At 30.7% G+C, this 17,371-nt stretch overlaps 4 protein-coding genes and 1 non-coding gene across 6 annotated transcripts; 3 read left to right on the top strand and 2 right to left on the bottom strand.

Annotated features, from left to right (window-relative positions):
- Positions 1–1,405: 1,405 nt before the first annotated feature.
- Positions 1,406–3,100, bottom strand: LOC103841185 (ubiquitin-conjugating enzyme E2 variant 1D). Of its 2 annotated transcripts, none has more exons than XM_009117706.2 (4): positions 2,832–3,100; positions 2,190–2,329; positions 1,880–2,005; positions 1,406–1,797 (listed from the first exon to the last, which is right to left on the bottom strand). In XM_009117706.2, exons 1-4 carry the CDS (start codon positions 2,863–2,865, stop codon positions 1,657–1,659), a joined length of 441 nt encoding a protein of 146 aa, XP_009115954.1. In that variant the 5' UTR covers positions 2,866–3,100; the 3' UTR covers positions 1,406–1,656. The 2 variants fall into 2 exon arrangements, with proteins under 2 accessions (XP_009115954.1, XP_009115953.1); XM_009117705.2 differs by having other exon boundaries at positions 2,187–2,329.
- Positions 3,101–3,284: 184 nt separating this feature from the next.
- Positions 3,285–7,073, bottom strand: LOC108869688. Its single transcript, XM_033281223.1, has one exon. It carries the CDS (start codon positions 4,037–4,039, stop codon positions 3,746–3,748), a length of 294 nt encoding a protein of 97 aa, XP_033137114.1. The 5' UTR covers positions 4,040–7,073; the 3' UTR covers positions 3,285–3,745.
- A 457-nt stretch (positions 7,074–7,530) lies between these two features.
- TRNAL-UAG lies at positions 7,531–7,610 on the top strand. Its single transcript has one exon. It is a non-coding gene; the product is annotated as a tRNA-Leu (tRNA).
- On the top strand, positions 7,599–9,379 carry LOC103841187 (protein ABHD11). The gene is made up of 5 exons (XM_009117707.2): positions 7,599–7,947; positions 8,016–8,254; positions 8,367–8,479; positions 8,642–8,782; positions 8,872–9,379. Exons 1-5 carry the CDS (start codon positions 7,701–7,703, stop codon positions 9,125–9,127), a joined length of 996 nt encoding a protein of 331 aa, XP_009115955.1. The 5' UTR covers positions 7,599–7,700; the 3' UTR covers positions 9,128–9,379.
- Positions 9,380–10,289: 910 nt separating this feature from the next.
- LOC103841188 (40S ribosomal protein S14-2) lies at positions 10,290–11,878 on the top strand. The gene is made up of 6 exons (XM_009117708.3): positions 10,290–10,545; positions 10,755–10,874; positions 10,965–11,010; positions 11,268–11,353; positions 11,438–11,567; positions 11,646–11,878. The coding sequence occupies exons 1-6, from the start codon at positions 10,543–10,545 to the stop codon at positions 11,711–11,713; spliced, it is 453 nt and encodes a 150-aa protein (XP_009115956.1). The 5' UTR covers positions 10,290–10,542; the 3' UTR covers positions 11,714–11,878.
- Positions 11,879–17,371: the final 5,493 nt, after the last annotated feature.

Here is a 17,371-nt window from a genome sequence, read left to right on the forward strand (position 1 = left end):
AATTTTAAATTATTATTTTGATTTGAATATATATATCAAGTAACATTTAATATGATGTAATGGACTTTCAATTTTTTTAGTAGCATAGACTCATTATTTTTTTAGTAGCATAAGCCCATTATTATTTTTTCTAACTTACTGCTATCCATGTTTCCAAACAATACTATTTTTTTAATTACTATTCATATTGCCAAACAATCCTAATGTGTACTTCAACTTTAATAATATAGATATGGATGCAACAATAGATCTCAGAATTTAATTTCACAATATCTCCATATTTATTAGTAGCAACTTGACAAAATTTAGAATAATGGCACGAGTCACCATCTTCGATGGTTTATTCTATTTATTTTCAAATAGAATAATTTTATAATAAAGTTGAATTATATTCAACGATACTTTATTTTATATGGAAAAATATAGTGATGAACAAAAAAAAATTATTTATAAAGTAATTTTTTTGTATTATAGAATGAAAATAGAGTATCATTTATTGGGTATATGTCTGAAACATTAATCATGTAAAGTCTGAAGACGTAGCAGCAAATTTAATCAAAAGGAAAAATGTTTGAAGAAGTAAATTCTCGCATAAGTTAGCAAAAAAAAAAAAACTAACTTCTCGCATACCTTGAATGCATTTTATGATATTATCTAACTATATAACCCAAAAAAAAAGGTATGAAAGTTATATCTAGTATATGAATATATGATCCACCCCGAGTGTTAATGCTTGGGCTGATCTTGAGCTTCTAAACAAATTTTAGGTCTTCTGTAGGTTCTTTTTCTCATTGCTCAAAGTCTTTTATAGGTTCAATCATTATGTATTTTTGCTTTGGAAGCCCACAAGTAATCAACTTTTAAACCATGTGGTAAGCTTGTATAGGATCAACCATTATGTATTTTTACTTTCGAAGCCCACAAGTAATCAACTTTTAAACGATGAGGTTATGATAAATAGTGTTTATGGTCAGAGCTGCGGTAAGAAAATAAATGACTCAAGGTTGATTTTAATTGGTAAATAGAGGAATTTTCGGATTGGTCGTTTTGAGTGTAACTTTTTTAAACCTATGTAATTCTGAATAGCATTAGAGTTTCATGATAAGAAATTAGAAAATCATCAGGGCAACAACTGAAATAAACTCTTCTCCGTCCACGACAAATGGAATATCGAATCATTGTGAAAAAAAGTAAAGACACATGTCGAGTATCGTCGACCAACGAGATCAATGCTAAACAATGTATATACTAATTCAAATCACAGAGGTACGTAGTGTTTTCATGTCAAGTATTTAGTTTTCAACGGAGATTGCAAATGAAGAATGAGTTAACCCAGAACGTCAAGACGTACATAAGGAACAACTCATGATTCGTAGTTGCAATCAAATATCGATGCGCATAATCATCATCAACAAGAAAATTCAAAAGATTGAACACATATGGACTGGAGAAGACGCTGTTTTTAATAATTTTGCACACAAAGGATAAACTTCAGATGATTAATCGAACATCATCATCATCACAATCCACATAGACCATTTTTATCATAAATTTGAAAAAAGTTTGAGAACGACAATGGATTCCCCCAAGATACATATTTTAGTAATAGAAGGGGCAAAGATTTTTGAGCAGGCCAGAAGAAGATTCCGGAAGCTACTAGAAGCAAGTGCCTTCTGGAGGTTGAACAAGCTTACGGTTATGCGACGCAGCCATTTCTTTCTTCAGTTGTACCAGTATATTCTCCATCGTGTACTCCCTTTGCCAGTTCGCAAGAAGTCCGAACTTCTTTGGATCCACCTATACATGTATGCATAAACTAAGTCACACGTTACAAGGAACAAGTCAGAGGACGGCAGTATGGTAAATTTTTTAAGCTTACCACTCCAGTTTCATGGTTGACACAAGTCATGTTGACACGTGAATGGAACCGGACAGTTGGGGGTTTCTCAGGGTAATCTTTGTCACAGAAGAGCTTCAACTGATAGATCCTACCTTCATGAACAGTCTGCGCATAGGAGGACATACAAATCGATATCTGTTAGTACAACAAACAAAAGAAACAATGTCCCAAACAGAAACAAGAACAAAGGATTGATCTTTGGGACACCTAGTCAAATGCTTCTTAAAAACAATCAAGCAGGTAACGAATCTGCATATAATGAAGGAGAAAAAGAAAAAGATATAACTACGTTGTGGGGACCGATGATGGTGCCAGTCCAAGAGCGCATGTAGATGTCATCACCATCGTCCATTCCATAGCTCACAGTTCCATCTCCAATACCTTTCTCCCCACGTTCCAGTTCCTCCAGCAACCGGAAGTTTCTCGGAACTATATTTTGCAATAACAACAAGCATAAGAAACCAAACCAATCAAACTTTTAATCAAAGCAGCGAACATAAACACATCAGATTAATCAATTATCCACAAAAACTCCATAAACAAAGTTCCCAAAGAGACGAATAAAGATAACTTCAACAATCTCCCACAAAACTCAATAATACAAGTTCAAGAAGAACTCTGGAGATAGAAAGATAAAGACTTTGCTATCTTCTAAGGTCATGGAAGCAATCAAACTCCAGAAAACGATAACACGTTACACAATCAAGGAATCATTCTCAGCGATTTGTTAGAAACCATCAACGATCAATCTACATAGGAACAACATAGATCATAGAACTAGTAGATCGATGAAGCATATGGAAAACATCTCGACACCTACCGATCTAAGCCAATTCGGATTTCGAAAACCCTAAATCCCAATTAGGATTCCAAAACCCTAAAAAATCGAAATCGAGACGATGATAGAGATGAAGGAGTCGAGATTGATTACCGACGACACTCGATCCTCCAGAGCCGAGAGTCATGTTCGATCAAGTTTGTGGGTTTGATTCGATTTGAGTTTTGAGATCTGAGCTCTGATCGTGCCGAGAGAGACGAGAGAGGGTTGGGCTAAAGGGTGATTGGGAGAGAATCTTTGGTGAAAAGACAGAAAGCTAAAATGCGAGGGGCAAGTTGGGTATTTTAGATTGGTGGTAGACGGTAAAAGTTTAAATTTGCAATTCTACTACCTTCGGAATCTATATTCTGTCGTATAATTCCTTTAACATTACACCAATTACATACGCATCCCTTTTGTAATTTTCAGAATCATATGATTTGTGACTCAGTCAATCCGAGCAATTTCTTCGGCCTTAGTGGGCTAAAATATGTTTATATGGGCTTTATGTTATGTATAAATATGTAATAAGTGTTTTATATAATTAAATTAAATATATATCTTTTTTTCCTGAAATATTTTCTTACTTTTTAAATTTTTTCATATGTTAAGATTTTGATTGTTTACGTTTACTATACCTTAAATTTTAGCATTTTCTGATGGTACAAAGGAATTTCAAAATTTTCACAAATTAGAAAGAATTTGTAAAACTGATGGAGGGTTTTTAAAACATGTAGAATACTCAAACAAACTTAACATATATATATATATATATATATTTAGATTTGATGGTAATATAAAATAAACATAATTAAATGAACTAACATATTTCTCTAATGATTATAAGAATTATCATAGTGATAACACATAACTACAAAAATAAGTTGTAATGTTTCTCAAATAATATATAGGGAAAACGGTGATACTTGATTTGATTTATATATCTATAGACTTTACATATTCACCATGCATAGAGAAATTCCCAATATTTCAAATCCAAATCAAAATCATAACTTATAACAAATGCTCTAAAACATGATCAAATCATTGCATTTGCAATTAGGGCAACAAATCCTTGCTAGTGAGACCAAAACATACATAAAACATCTTCGACATCCCACCACCACCATTACCGGCGGTTCCTCAATCCACGACGAGGCAACCTCCTCCTTCGTTTCCTCCGTGGTTGATAGGCACGAGCTAGCCGATGATAATGTGCTGCTCGGAGGCGATCCTCCTCCAAACCTTTTATTAGCAACCACCGACTCTGCCGTCCTCCTCAATGGCTCGACTCTGGCTCTTTTGCCGTTCTTGTTTCTCATTTTTGAAACTTCAAACTTGTCGAGAGGATTCTTTTTCTTTGTGTTGTTTTAGGTGAGGGGGATTAAGACTACTGAAGGCTTCTTAAGATAATGTGTATATATAATATAAGGATGAAAAGAGCTAATTATGACAAATAATTATTTTTTGTTGAATAAAGTAATTTGATGTTGGGGACAGAGAAAATATTGACATTGTTTATTTAGTAATTAATTTATTATTAACTGGAATTGGGGAAAATAGTAAAGTAGAGTAGAGACCAGACAACTATATGAAACAGAAGGTAATTCATTAAACAATGTCAATGTATCTCTGCATTTAAACTAGCGCAGCAAACCATTTATTGTTTAAATGTGAGGGGATGAGTATGAAATGTTTCAAAACAAAAAAAATAATTTGATTGGTAAAGATATAACTATGTAATATAAAAATTGTTTGTATAATGATAAACTTCATAATTTAAGAAAATACAAAAAAATACAAACGAAAGGTTATAAAAATAGGAAACGCATTTAAAGATGTTTATGAAAAGTAAAGTGATTAAAGTATATTAAAATTGTTTAAATAATATTCTTTAGTAGATTTGATAATTTAGGTAAATATCATTTAGACAAACCATATTTTTAGATGGATATTATTTCACTTTTATAGTTTTTTTATTTATTTTTGAATATTTGCCTAAAATCATTTTGTTTTAGTTGTATGTCCATTAACAAAATTTGACCTAATATGTAACTAATACTCGTGTTTAATACAAGAAGCCAATAACTAAAATACAACATACCTCAAAGAGAAAACGCGGATATATAGCTGTTAATAACTTAAGAATCTCGTGTATTTAATGCTTCATAGTTAAGATGACAATGAAATAATTTAAAATGATTTGTAGGCAAAAAATGTTATGGCAATAATGGCAAAGGGTTTCATTTAGAAGCCAAAATGAGTTGGTTTGTAAAAGAAACATCCCTATTTTCATTTTTAATTTGCTTCACATAATTACAAAAGGATAAAAGCTGGAAAATGTTTTTTTTTTCCAACGGACATGTTGTTTTAGAAAAAAACGGTTTTAAGAACTGAAGCATTATAAAAGCTTTCTTTATAGGACTGTTAGATATGATCTTACATGTAGTCGTTTCTCGTATTCTATGTGATGTAAGTACCTAAAGTATATGAAACAAGCACAAAATATAATGATCTAGTCATAATGTAACGTTTATATGTTAAATAGGGCTTTATTAACAACAACAACAAGTTTTCTTCAAAAATAATTAGAGAACAAAATGTCAAATACTATCATTGACCTTCCATGAAATATAATACCTCAGCACATCAGTTATTTCCCATGTGAAGGTATTTAATGAAATTTAATGATAGCCTTAAAATGATAATACTAGTTTACTTGTTTTCTTAATTTATCCCATGTCCAATTCATTACGAATCTGAAGAGTGAATGAACAACTTCTTTCTTTCGTTTTTTTCTTCGGCAAACAACTTATTTTCTTATTTAGTTATTTTCCAAGTCATATAATTATATATAATGATCAAACTAACTAATTAAGTTACTAAGAATATGAGTTTGATTCCAGGAGTGAAATCATAAAGTTGTATACTTCGTGCAATGTATATATAAATTATGAAGCTTCTAGTGTTTTATTAGGTATCATCTTTGATATCATACGTTGTTACAGAAACAAAAGGTTGTGTCATCTAAGTCAAAATACAAGCAATGACTCTAAATTTGGCTCATTTCAAGATTGGTCGATTGTAGCCAGAACCGCTTCTACATGAAAACTTTGAAGCAATGATGTGAAGGTTGAAATGAAAACTACATTTGTTTAATCAAATAAGTTTGAAGTTGTATATGGGTTTTAATGCCATTTGCACTAGAATGAACCATCAAAACATATAGATTGCTTTCATTGACTCTGCAAGAGGATCGATGTCTATAATTGTCTTGTTGTAGTTTGGTGATTCCCTGTACTACTGTCTAAACGTTCCCTTTGGACTTTTTATTCCACTTTATACGGAAGTTTAAATACATATATACCGCATTATCTGTTTTCAATTAAAGCCAAGCCATTGCTTGTTCTATATCATCTCTTCTTTGTCAACGTAATCCTTGATTCCTTTCATTCAATAGTTTGTTGAAGACTTTTGAAAATATAATGTCCTTTTTTTACTATGACATCTACATTAAAGGATTGATATGCAACGTCCACTATAATAAACCAAGCTAGCTTCTATATGTTATATGAAGTTATGAACTAAGCAGCTTACGATTTGCAGCTTGGTTGGGTTGGAATTAGGAAGAGTATGCCATAAACTTAGGTATTTAAATGGTTTCAGTTATTCTATTTTTCCTGTCAATATATACTTGATTGGTCAATGTTCATCAATAAACATGAACTTAGTATATCTGAAAACACAAATTTGTCAGAATTCATATTATTTGTAGCTGAATTATTTTAAAGAGAAGGTGTATAGTTTGATTTTTGAAGTTATGATCTTGATTACCTAACACTAGTATAATATTTTCTTTGTTCAAAACATGTCCACGATGGTTGATGGAAGTCTCACCATTAATATTTCAAGTGAAATATATCTGCATTTGCTTCCAATATGTAAACAAATTAAAAATCATACTTCAGAAAAGTAGTACGATTGTTCTATAACATTTTTTGTAAAATGTAATACAAACTCCTTTTTCGTTTGTATTTTGGGCATATTATACAATTAACAGATGTACACTAATTAATAAAAACATGACCATCATGATACAAAAACAATCGCAAACAAAAAGCGACATCCTAATTACATACAGTAATTTTCAAAGTTGATTAGCAACAAAAAAAAGTAAATATACCAACGAACACCCAATTTTAATAAAATTTCTTCATGCTGTAATTCTCCACCTACATTTTAATTGAAAGCCATTAAAATATTAGCATCATGAAAAATACACAATCGATATCGTTATTACTTGCTTCTCAAATTACATACAATAATTTTCAAAGTTGAGTAGCAAAAATGTAAAGGGGTGTTAGTGGAGATGAGATTTATAATGAGTCTTAGAATTTCTAAGTCTAGTGTTATTGGTTTATAGATTCTCATTAAAATCTATTGTTATTGGTTTGATGATTCTATAATTCTATACAAAATCATTTGTTATTCAAAAAGTTTAGATATTAATGATTCTACAAATCTATTAAAGTAAGTGTTATTGGGAGTTGAATTCTTATCATTTTAACTCACAAATTAAGATTTTGAGAATACTACATGTTTACCTTGAATTCTTAGAATCATTACATTATTTTATTTTCATAGTTTTTCACAATATACAAAATTCTTTACATCTCTTTCCAAATTTAACAAATCTCTCAACTTTTAAGATCATCAAACTCTATAGAAATCTAAGGCCCACTAAATATATCAACGAACACGGAACACCCAATCTAATAAGCTAATAAGTTAAATGCGTAAGTTATAAACATCTGACAGTTTGGCCGAGTGGTCTAAGGCGCCAGATTTAGGCTCTGGTCCGCAAGGGCGTGGGTTCAAATCCCACAGCTGTCATCCTTTTTTAAATTTTACTTTTGCTCCTTCTCTCAATTTAACACCACGATATTAGCCCACACCTCGCCGGAGGAAGGAAGTGCTGCTTCAATGGCGACGAGAACTCTAACGAACCGATTCGAATCTCGCTTTTTGATTCGCCTCCTCGAATCTCCGTCTCTGTTCACGAGCTCGAGGTCCCTTCAAACCCTAGCCTACGAAGAAGTCAGAACCTCCTCCGGCGACCGGAAACACGAGTCCACAGCTCTCATCCTTCACGGCCTCCTCGGCTCGGGCCGTAACTGGCGATCGTTCTCTCGCTCCCTCGCGTCGTCTCTCTCCGTCTCCTCTCCCTCTGGTATACGCCTCCCTCTCCCTCCCTCTCTCTCTCTTTACCTTTCTCCTTTGACTTGTTTGTGTGTGAAGATTGGAAGATGATGCTCGTGGATCTGAGGAACCACGGGAGATCTACGGAGGTGGAAGGGATCAACCCGCCTCATGATCTTGTGAACGCGGCCAAGGATTTAGCTGATTTGGTGAAGGCGAGTGGGTGGAGCTGGCCTGATGTGGTGATTGGTCATTCCCTAGGAGGCAAAGTCGCGTTGCAGTTCATGGAGAGCTGTGCTCGTGGTGATTATGGTCAATCTGCTTCTCCTCCTAAGCAGGTAAAGATGATCACTTTTTGAGTTTCTAATGAGGTTCACTGTTGATATAAAGATGCTGCCTTTATTCGTTTGGTAGTTTTATAATGGTGTTAGTCTCTTTGATGCAGAACAGCTTTGGGTGTTAGACTCTGTTCCTGGTGAAGTCAAGGCTGAACAAAGTGATGGTGAAGTTGAGAAAGTTCTGATGACGTTGCAGAGTTTACCTTCTCCAATCCCTTCACGCAAGTAAAGTCTCGTCCTTTCCTCTCAACCCTTTGATTTAGCTTTACTGCATATGCTTATAGATAAGCGTGATAGCTTGTAGCTTATGATGTTACTCCTTTCAGCTTGCAGTGTATATAACTCTAACGTTATGCCACTCAAATACATTAATTTTGTGATTTCTAGGTGGCTCGTGGATCATATGGTGGAGCTTGGGTTTTCAAGATCGTTATCTGAGTGGATTGGCACCAATCTCAAGAGATCAGGAGACTCAGAGACATGGGCTTTTAATCTCGACGGAGCTGTTCAAATGTTTAAGTCTTACAGGTTTTCTTTCTCTCATCATAAGAGCCAAACCAATGATTCTACTTCTGTAATGACCTTTCTATTAACGACTTGTCGCTTGCCCATTGCAGGGAGACTTCGTACTGGTCATTGCTAGAGAATCCGCCAAAAGAGACGGAGATTTCTTTTGTGATTGCTGAGAAGAGTGACCGATGGGACCAGGATACAACCACGCGCCTTGAAAGAATTGCTAAACAGAGACAGAATGTATCAGACGGGAAGGTAGCGACTCGTGTTCTCCGTAACTCTGGCCATTGGGTCCACACAGACAATCCAAAGGGACTCCTAGAGATTGTGAGTTCCAACTTCTTGTCTACACAGAAGTAGACGATGTTCCAAAACTGCAGCAGTCTTTGATTGAGTTACCTCTCTTCCCTTCTTCTGTATTCATATGCAGAAATAGCGAATTCAACCAAACTATTTACATGATGCACTACGAAAAATCGTTTCTGATTTTAGATATGCTATTTGTTATTATATGCACTTGTTTGTTATTTATGCATTGTATCCGATGTCTCTGATTTAGAGACGTGCTTTGGTTACATATTATGAATGGTATACCGGCCTTTTTTGGTATCATTGGAGGAGGCCGATTCTTGTCAGACGTATTACGTATATAACAGTTTCAAAAAGATTATGCCCAGTGCTCATGACTTAATTGATAGGTCTGAGTCTATTGCACCTATAGATTTTTTTTTTCCGATATGGCCTCCTACGTGAAATGAACTATTACCCAAGTCCAATCCCTCTAAACCACGATGGAAGAAGCTCTAGTGTCGATTTTTTTTTCCTTTGTAGAACTGAAGAAAATGCTCACATCTACCATTGTAAAAGGTTAGACTATAGACTATAGTGGTCGTTCGGGTTCATATACTGGTATTTCAAATTTTAGGGTATTTCAGTATAAGGGCATAGAACTCGTTCATGTATTTCTATACTTCAAATCCGATTCATGTATTTTTAGTTCGGGTCGGATTCGAATATTTAGATTTTTTTTTTAAAAAACATTTCTTATATTTAAAAATATACTTTTAACTTAACTGATTTTTATTTTTAAATAGATTAAATGACTAATAGTTTTGGAGATAAAATTATATGCATATTAAGACACTAATTTGGTTATTGTTTTGAAATTTTAGATGAAGTTTTTGTTAATGCATAAAACAAGAAGCTTGATATGCATTTTAAGTGAGCACCAGATGATTTTGTTTGTGATTATATGTAATATTATATAATCTTAAAATATATGTAGCATCAATATAAATATTTTAAATAAAATGAGAGAAATATAAATTTAAATATACATATGTTCGGTTATTTCAGATATCTATTCGGGTTCAGATATTATCCGTTCAGATTCGGATATCCAATCTCTCCTAATTTAATATATGTTTGGATAAAATGGGTATCAGATAAAATATCCAGGCCTAAAATGTTAAGTATATATTTTTGTAAATAAATATTGGCAAAGTGTGTTAGGATATGTCAATCATTTTGTAGCTTTAAACACAGTAAAGTAAAGACAAGAGATGAATTGGAATCAGGCCTGAAAAACGCTAGGCTTTGTTCAACCTAATGGGCCGTAAAGTATTGGGTCACAGTTATTCCGTTCAGACATAAAATCACTACTCTTTAACCCTAACCGGGGAGATTCTGACTATTAAAGCCAATTCTGATCTTGTCGTCTCCTCCGCAAGCTGAAGGCGGAAACAACACACAAGAGAAACCCAAGATTCGAAACCATGGTAAGCTTTCTCTAAGAGCATGTTGTTTGTTTTGCTTGGACTTAGTGATCGTAAAAGGTTATTTGGAGTTTTAGTGCTATAAGTTTGTTTCTGAAGCAATCTTTGTTCTTCTGGAGATTGGAATATGTAATTTAGAATTCAGTTTTGATTTAAAAAAATCTTTGTAAGAAGAAAATGTAATGTATGTTTTGGGTGAAATTCTGTTGTAGTCGAGGAGAAAGACAAGAGAGCCAAAGGAGGAGACAGTGACACTTGGGCCAGCTGTTCGTGACGGAGAGCAAGTCTTTGGTGTTGTCCACATCTTTGCTTCTTTCAACGACACTTTCATTGTCAGTAACTCTTCTTCTTCTTCTTCTGTCATTTTTTTTTTAATTCTTGACAGAAGACATTGCTGAGTTCTGTATATCTATAATTTGCAGCATGTGACTGATTTGTCTGGACGGGAAACACTTGTTCGTATCACTGGTAAGCTATCTTTGGTAGATTTATCTAATCTAATACCTATAATTGATTGTTTTATTATGCCATGGTCCTTGAATTCTCTAGTGAGTGTGAGATGATTATGCCATGGTCTTTGCAGCAGTCATATATGATGTCTAAGCTAAATCGATCAGGCCTAGATGCACTAGTGTGTGATATATAAAGTTCCATATCCATTGGGGTGTCTTTATGGATTCTTGAATACAAAATTGGCTTCTAAATTGCTGGATTAACTTGTGTAGGTGGTATGAAGGTGAAAGCCGATAGAGATGAGTCCTCACCTTATGCTGCTATGCTTGCTGCTCAAGATGTCGCTCAGCGTTGCAAGGTATAAAAGAGCCCAAGAGAATATGCAGTACTAAGCTGGCATTCTTTAACAGTGTAAATAGTAATCGACTTTGTGTACTTACAGGAACTTGGTATCACAGCCATGCATGTGAAGCTCCGTGCCACTGGTGGTAACAAGACCAAGACCCCTGGCCCTGGTGCTCAGTCTGCACTCAGAGCCCTTGCCCGTTCTGGCATGAAAATTGGTCGCATTGGTAAAAACAAAATGCAAAATCTTCATCTAGAAATGTTTTTAATTAAATCTCTAACATTGTTCTTGTTTGTAAATGCAGAGGATGTGACCCCAGTCCCAACAGACAGTACCCGCAGAAAGGGTGGAAGAAGGGGAAGGAGGCTTTGAGTACTTTCTGGCCTCAGGTGGAAGATCCTATATGGGCTGGGCTCATCCCTATGTGTTTCATTTTGTTTTGTTTGGTACATTGAAAAAGAGTTTTTGATTACTATATGCGGCGCTGTTGTTGTAAACTCTTTACATATTTATGTTCCTCCTACATGAACATCAAATCTATATTATTAAAACTGAAGTACCTTTTGGTACTGTTTGGAAACTTAGATAGTAGATTAAATGAAAATTGTTTGGAAACAAGGATAGCAGATTAAATATTTTTTTATTTACATATTTAGTCACTGTATTTATTTCTTCTTTACAGATTCTGTCGTTTGGAAACTTGGATAGCAGTTTAAATGAGAATTGTTTGGAAACACGGATAGCAGATTAAATATTTCTTTTTATTAACAAATTTAGCCATTACATTTCTTTCTTAATTACTAATCTGCCGCTTCACTTAAAATATAATATCATAAAATTAATAATAATTCATAAAAACCTACTGTAAAAAATTAAATTATTTTTAAATAAATAAACAAAAAAAATCAATAGGTTAATATATGAATATTACAATTACATCAAATTGCATCAATTATAAAATTATAAATATAATATTACGTACATATAAGAAATTATTATCAAACATCTATATTATAATATAATATATTCTACTCTAAATATATTTTACAAAACATAAAAATATAAATGGACATTTTATAAAATAAATGGTTTACAAATTTACATTGAACGCAAGTTAAATCTAACACCCGCGCGGGGGCGCGGGTCAAGATCTAGTATTCATTGAATTTGGTTGATTTATTCTGTGAAGCAATCAAAATTCATTTTTTTATATATTACATTGGCGTTACATACCAACCGAAATTTAGAATGCAATTCTAGTAACCAAATATTCATAGAATCTAATATATTAAAACAGAAGTCATGACTTCTTTTCATGTGTGATTTTTTTAGTTTGGACAATTCCTAGAAAATATCATATTTTACATAAGTTCATTATTATATCTTTTAATATATTTATCTTTTTATTTGAAATACAAATGAATATATTTAAAATGTTCTAACAAAATCTTTTTAAAATCTTCTTAGAATCTTTTTAAATTTACTTTCAAAAATTAGTTAGTTTTAATTTAAATTATCATAAAATATAATTAGAAATTAAAATAGAATATAGTTTTGGTTTATATACGAAAATTTAAATAAAATGAAATTAATTAATTTCAAAAATACATTTACTAATAATTTTTAAAGATTTTGTAAGAAATAAATATTTATTTCTATTTTAATTTTTTCAAATTTGTTTTCTCATAAAATAAAAATAATGATTTTTTGATAAGTGTATTTTATTTGGACCATCATTTAAATTTTATATTAAATGTACATCACTAATGCTAATATATATAATATTTTTAACTACTTTAATCATAATATCTTTTAATTTTTTTAAAAAAAAAATTAAAATCTAACAAATCTCTTGAAAAAGATTATAATAAGATCTTAATTGTCATAAATTGAATATAAATATTTTCAATTAATTTTGTAATTAGTAATGAAATGTTAGTAAAAGAATAAAATTATATCCTATTTTATAATAATATCTATCATTTTAAAATAAAAATGTTATATTGAACATGATAAAATTATTTTAAATTGATAAGTTAACATATTTTATTTTTATAAATATAAAATATTTATGCTAAAAATATAATATGTTGGTAGAACGTGTTAATATTAGTAAACTATATAACACATGTATAAAAATTTAGCTTATCTTAAACTTTTTAATATACAGTAATTTATTATATAAAATTAATAAACATTAAAAAATTACTAAAAAAATCTAGCGATTTGAATTACGGATCATGATTATACAAAATTGTTTTCATATATGTTGTTTCATGCATTAAAAAATTTAGTTTAGCAATCAAATACAAATTCAATAGAACAAATATATAATAAGCAACATATATATGTGATGATTTTAATTTACAGCATAAAAACTATAAAATTATTATATTTGGCATAATTATACAAATATTTAAATATGTAAGTAACATTAAAAATATATAATAATTATGTAAAACAAATATCTATATATATATATATGTGAAAATATATACCCGCACAACCGTACGGGTGGAAATCTAGTCTTATATATTAAAACACAAGTCACAACCTTGATTCATGTGTGATTTTTTTTAAAATGGACCTAATGAACCTATTCATAAAAATTCATACTACTTTTTAATTCAGAATAATAATAAATATAATTTTTAAAATATTGTAATCATAATATCTTTTGATATCTTTTCGTTTTAAATATAAATATATTTATTTTAAAAGTCTAACAAATCTGTTTGAAAATATTTTTACAAGATCTTCATTTTCGAAATTATATTTAAATATTTTCACTAATTCGAAATTAGTTTAAAATATTATTATACATTAATATATTCAGTTATATAAAATGAAAAATAAAAAAATCTATAATATTTTACTTATTATATAATCATAATCAATCATATTAAAATAAAATTATTATATTGAGCTAAATAAAATTATTATATTGAGCTAAATATAATAAAATTGTATTAAATTTATATATTTAAATATTTATTTTCGTAATTATAAAATATTTATGTTCAAAAATAAAATCCAATATGTTGGTAAGATGGGTTAACATTATCAAACAATATAATACATGTATAAAAATTAACATGTATTTCTTTAAAGTTAATAATATAAAATCTTTGTAACTACTTTAATTATAATATATTTTCATTTTAAATATAATATATATTTACATATTATATTTTAAATATTCTAATAAATCTGTGTAAAAATATTTAAACAATAACTTAATGTATTTTAAGTTATCGTTTAGAAATGAAAATAAATAAATTATATCATATTTTATCTACTTTTATAGTCATGATCATGTTAAAATATAATTATTATACTAAAATAAATATGATAAATTATATTCAATTGATAAATTTATAAATTTTATTGTTTAAATATAAACTATTTATTTTAAATATAATATGATGATAGAACAGTTTAAAATTAACAAACTATATAATATATGTCTAAAATTTAGCATATCTTACACTCTTATATATACAATAATAAATTATCTAAAATGAATAAGCATAAAAATATTGGTAAAAAGAAATCCAGTTTTGAAATACGGGTCAGAATTTAGCCTAAATTAAATACAAAATATTTTTTAAATATATTTTCTCATGAATATATTAATTTGCTTAATAACTAAATGCAAATACAATAAGATAAATATATAATAATAAGTGGCAAATACATAAAGTTTAAACAATTAATTAATTATAACATGTAAATTATAAAATTATTGTATTTGAAACAGTTATATAAATATTAAAGTATATGATTAATATTAAAAATATAAACCACTTATGTTCTAAAACAATAATTTATGTATAAAAAAAGTGAAAACAAACACCCGTGCGGTTGCACGGGTCAAAATCTAGTTTGGTTTATTTATCCTTATAAACATCTTTTGTGTATATGCAATCAAAATTTATTAATTTTACATGATTACATTCCCATTACATACCAACTGAAGTTTAGAAGGACAAAGACATTGTCCAATTCTGGTGGTAACCAAATATTCATTGAATTTGGTTGATTTATTCTTATATACATCTTCTGTGTACATGCAATCAAAATTCATTTCTTTATATATTACTCTTGCGTTACGTACCAACCGAAGTTTAGAATGACAAAGACGTCGTCCAATTCTGGTAACCAAGTGTTAATAGAATTTGGCTGATTTATTCACATAAATATCTTGTGTATACATGCAATCAAAATTTATTTTTTATATATTACATTCACATTACATACCAACTAAAGTTTAGAAGGACAAAGACGTTGTCCAATTCTGGTAACCAAATATTCATAGAATTTGGTTTATTTATCCTTATAAACAACTTGTGTGTACATGCACTCAAAATTTACATTCACAATTTATAAACAACTTGTGAATAATGCATTTCTACAGAAGTTGTTTGGTTTAAATTTTTAGAGGAACTTTTGGTGTGTCATGTGTGGAACAATTAAGCTAGTTGGAGAGGAAATAGTTGAATTGGATGATAATTGAACCAAAACATAACTACATTTATCACTGGAAACAGAAAAACAAAACTAAGTAGCTTTTTCTTTTTCTTTTGGATAGGCCATCTAAGTTTAGTTAAGAAAAAGCTTAAAATTATTTATTAGTCTGGTCTGATTTTATGATTGTAAGTTTAAGATCCGTAGGTTGACATGAGGAATTATCAAGTGCTTTGAGGGATTAGTTGTGTGACAATTAAGAAGCAAAACTTGCCCTGAAATGGGTAGACGATATTGCACGTAAGAAAAGGAAGTTGTATCTCCACCGGCCAAGACACTAGCTTAGGGTTTTGGTGAGCGAGGAATCTTGTGAGAGACACAAGTGTTGTTGTTGTGAAAGAATATCTTTGGATAATTAGGAATTAGTCAGTACAAAGTTTGTGTAATCATGTAAAATTAATTGAAGCGGTCGAGTTAGATTGTTCAATAGATCTCTAATAAAAGATTTTTATTCGAAAAGTGCATAAAGTCTTTTTTTTTTCCTTTTTGTTTTTGAGAAAATGCATAAATCCTTTGATATTTCATATTCTCCATGGTCTAGGTTTTTTCAAATATGAGCATAAAAGAAAAGGAAAAAGTGACAATAGAAAGATAAGATCATAGAGTAGCGGCTTTCCTTTTTCTTTGACGAAGAGGGAGATAAAATGTGTATATATAATTAGGTATACATACATGCTTGGTTTTTACCAAAAATAAATATACATGCTTGGTTTACGAATGCTTTGATTATGTGCAATAATTAAATTACAACCTAATCAACATTTATAAAGCCGGATCGTTACAGGATGCAATATGTTTGAAACGATGTGATAATATATATACGTATTATGGTCTCTTAGGATACCATGATACTGATACCAGCCAAAGTTAACATGCCCGTAGCAACATGTAAAATTGGGAAATATATTAGTCGACCAAGTAGTTAATTCCAAAGCATTGTTCTTTCCGAGAATATTACGACGAGCCATTTCGGATCAATGATATTTGCTTTGAACTTTCACCTTGCCTAAACTGGAATTATCTATTCACGTACGTAACTTTTTTTTGCCCTAAACAGATGATCCACGCGGTTATTTCGTTGCTTTACAACACGGTGATGACTACTCTACATTGTTGAAAAAATGAACAGGCTGGTTAATGCTGAATAAAGCAGTTTAAAGATATTTTGTTGATGTTGACAAGTGACAACCAATGTGTTTAAAGATATTTTGTTGAATGTGTGCATATATATAGATGTGTCCTGGACTCTCATGCATCATAATAGTTCTCTCTACTTAACCTTTTTCAGATTACTAAAAAGTTTTATAAAGAAACACAAGTATCTTAGTTTTTTTCTCTCCCTATTCTCTCTCAAGATGGACGTCAGGATTGACGAGATAAAATCCAAGTTGTGTACTGCGCTAAGTAATGGGAACACAGTCGCTGCTGTTTACGAGCATGCCATTACGTCGGGTTTGGAAGACAATGTGTTCGAAGCCAGAACCACCCGGATCCTTGGACTTA

Source organism: Brassica rapa, chromosome A09, assembly GCF_000309985.2.
Source record: "Brassica rapa cultivar Chiifu-401-42 chromosome A09, CAAS_Brap_v3.01, whole genome shotgun sequence".
Classification (NCBI taxonomy): domain Eukaryota; kingdom Viridiplantae; phylum Streptophyta; class Magnoliopsida; order Brassicales; family Brassicaceae; genus Brassica; species Brassica rapa.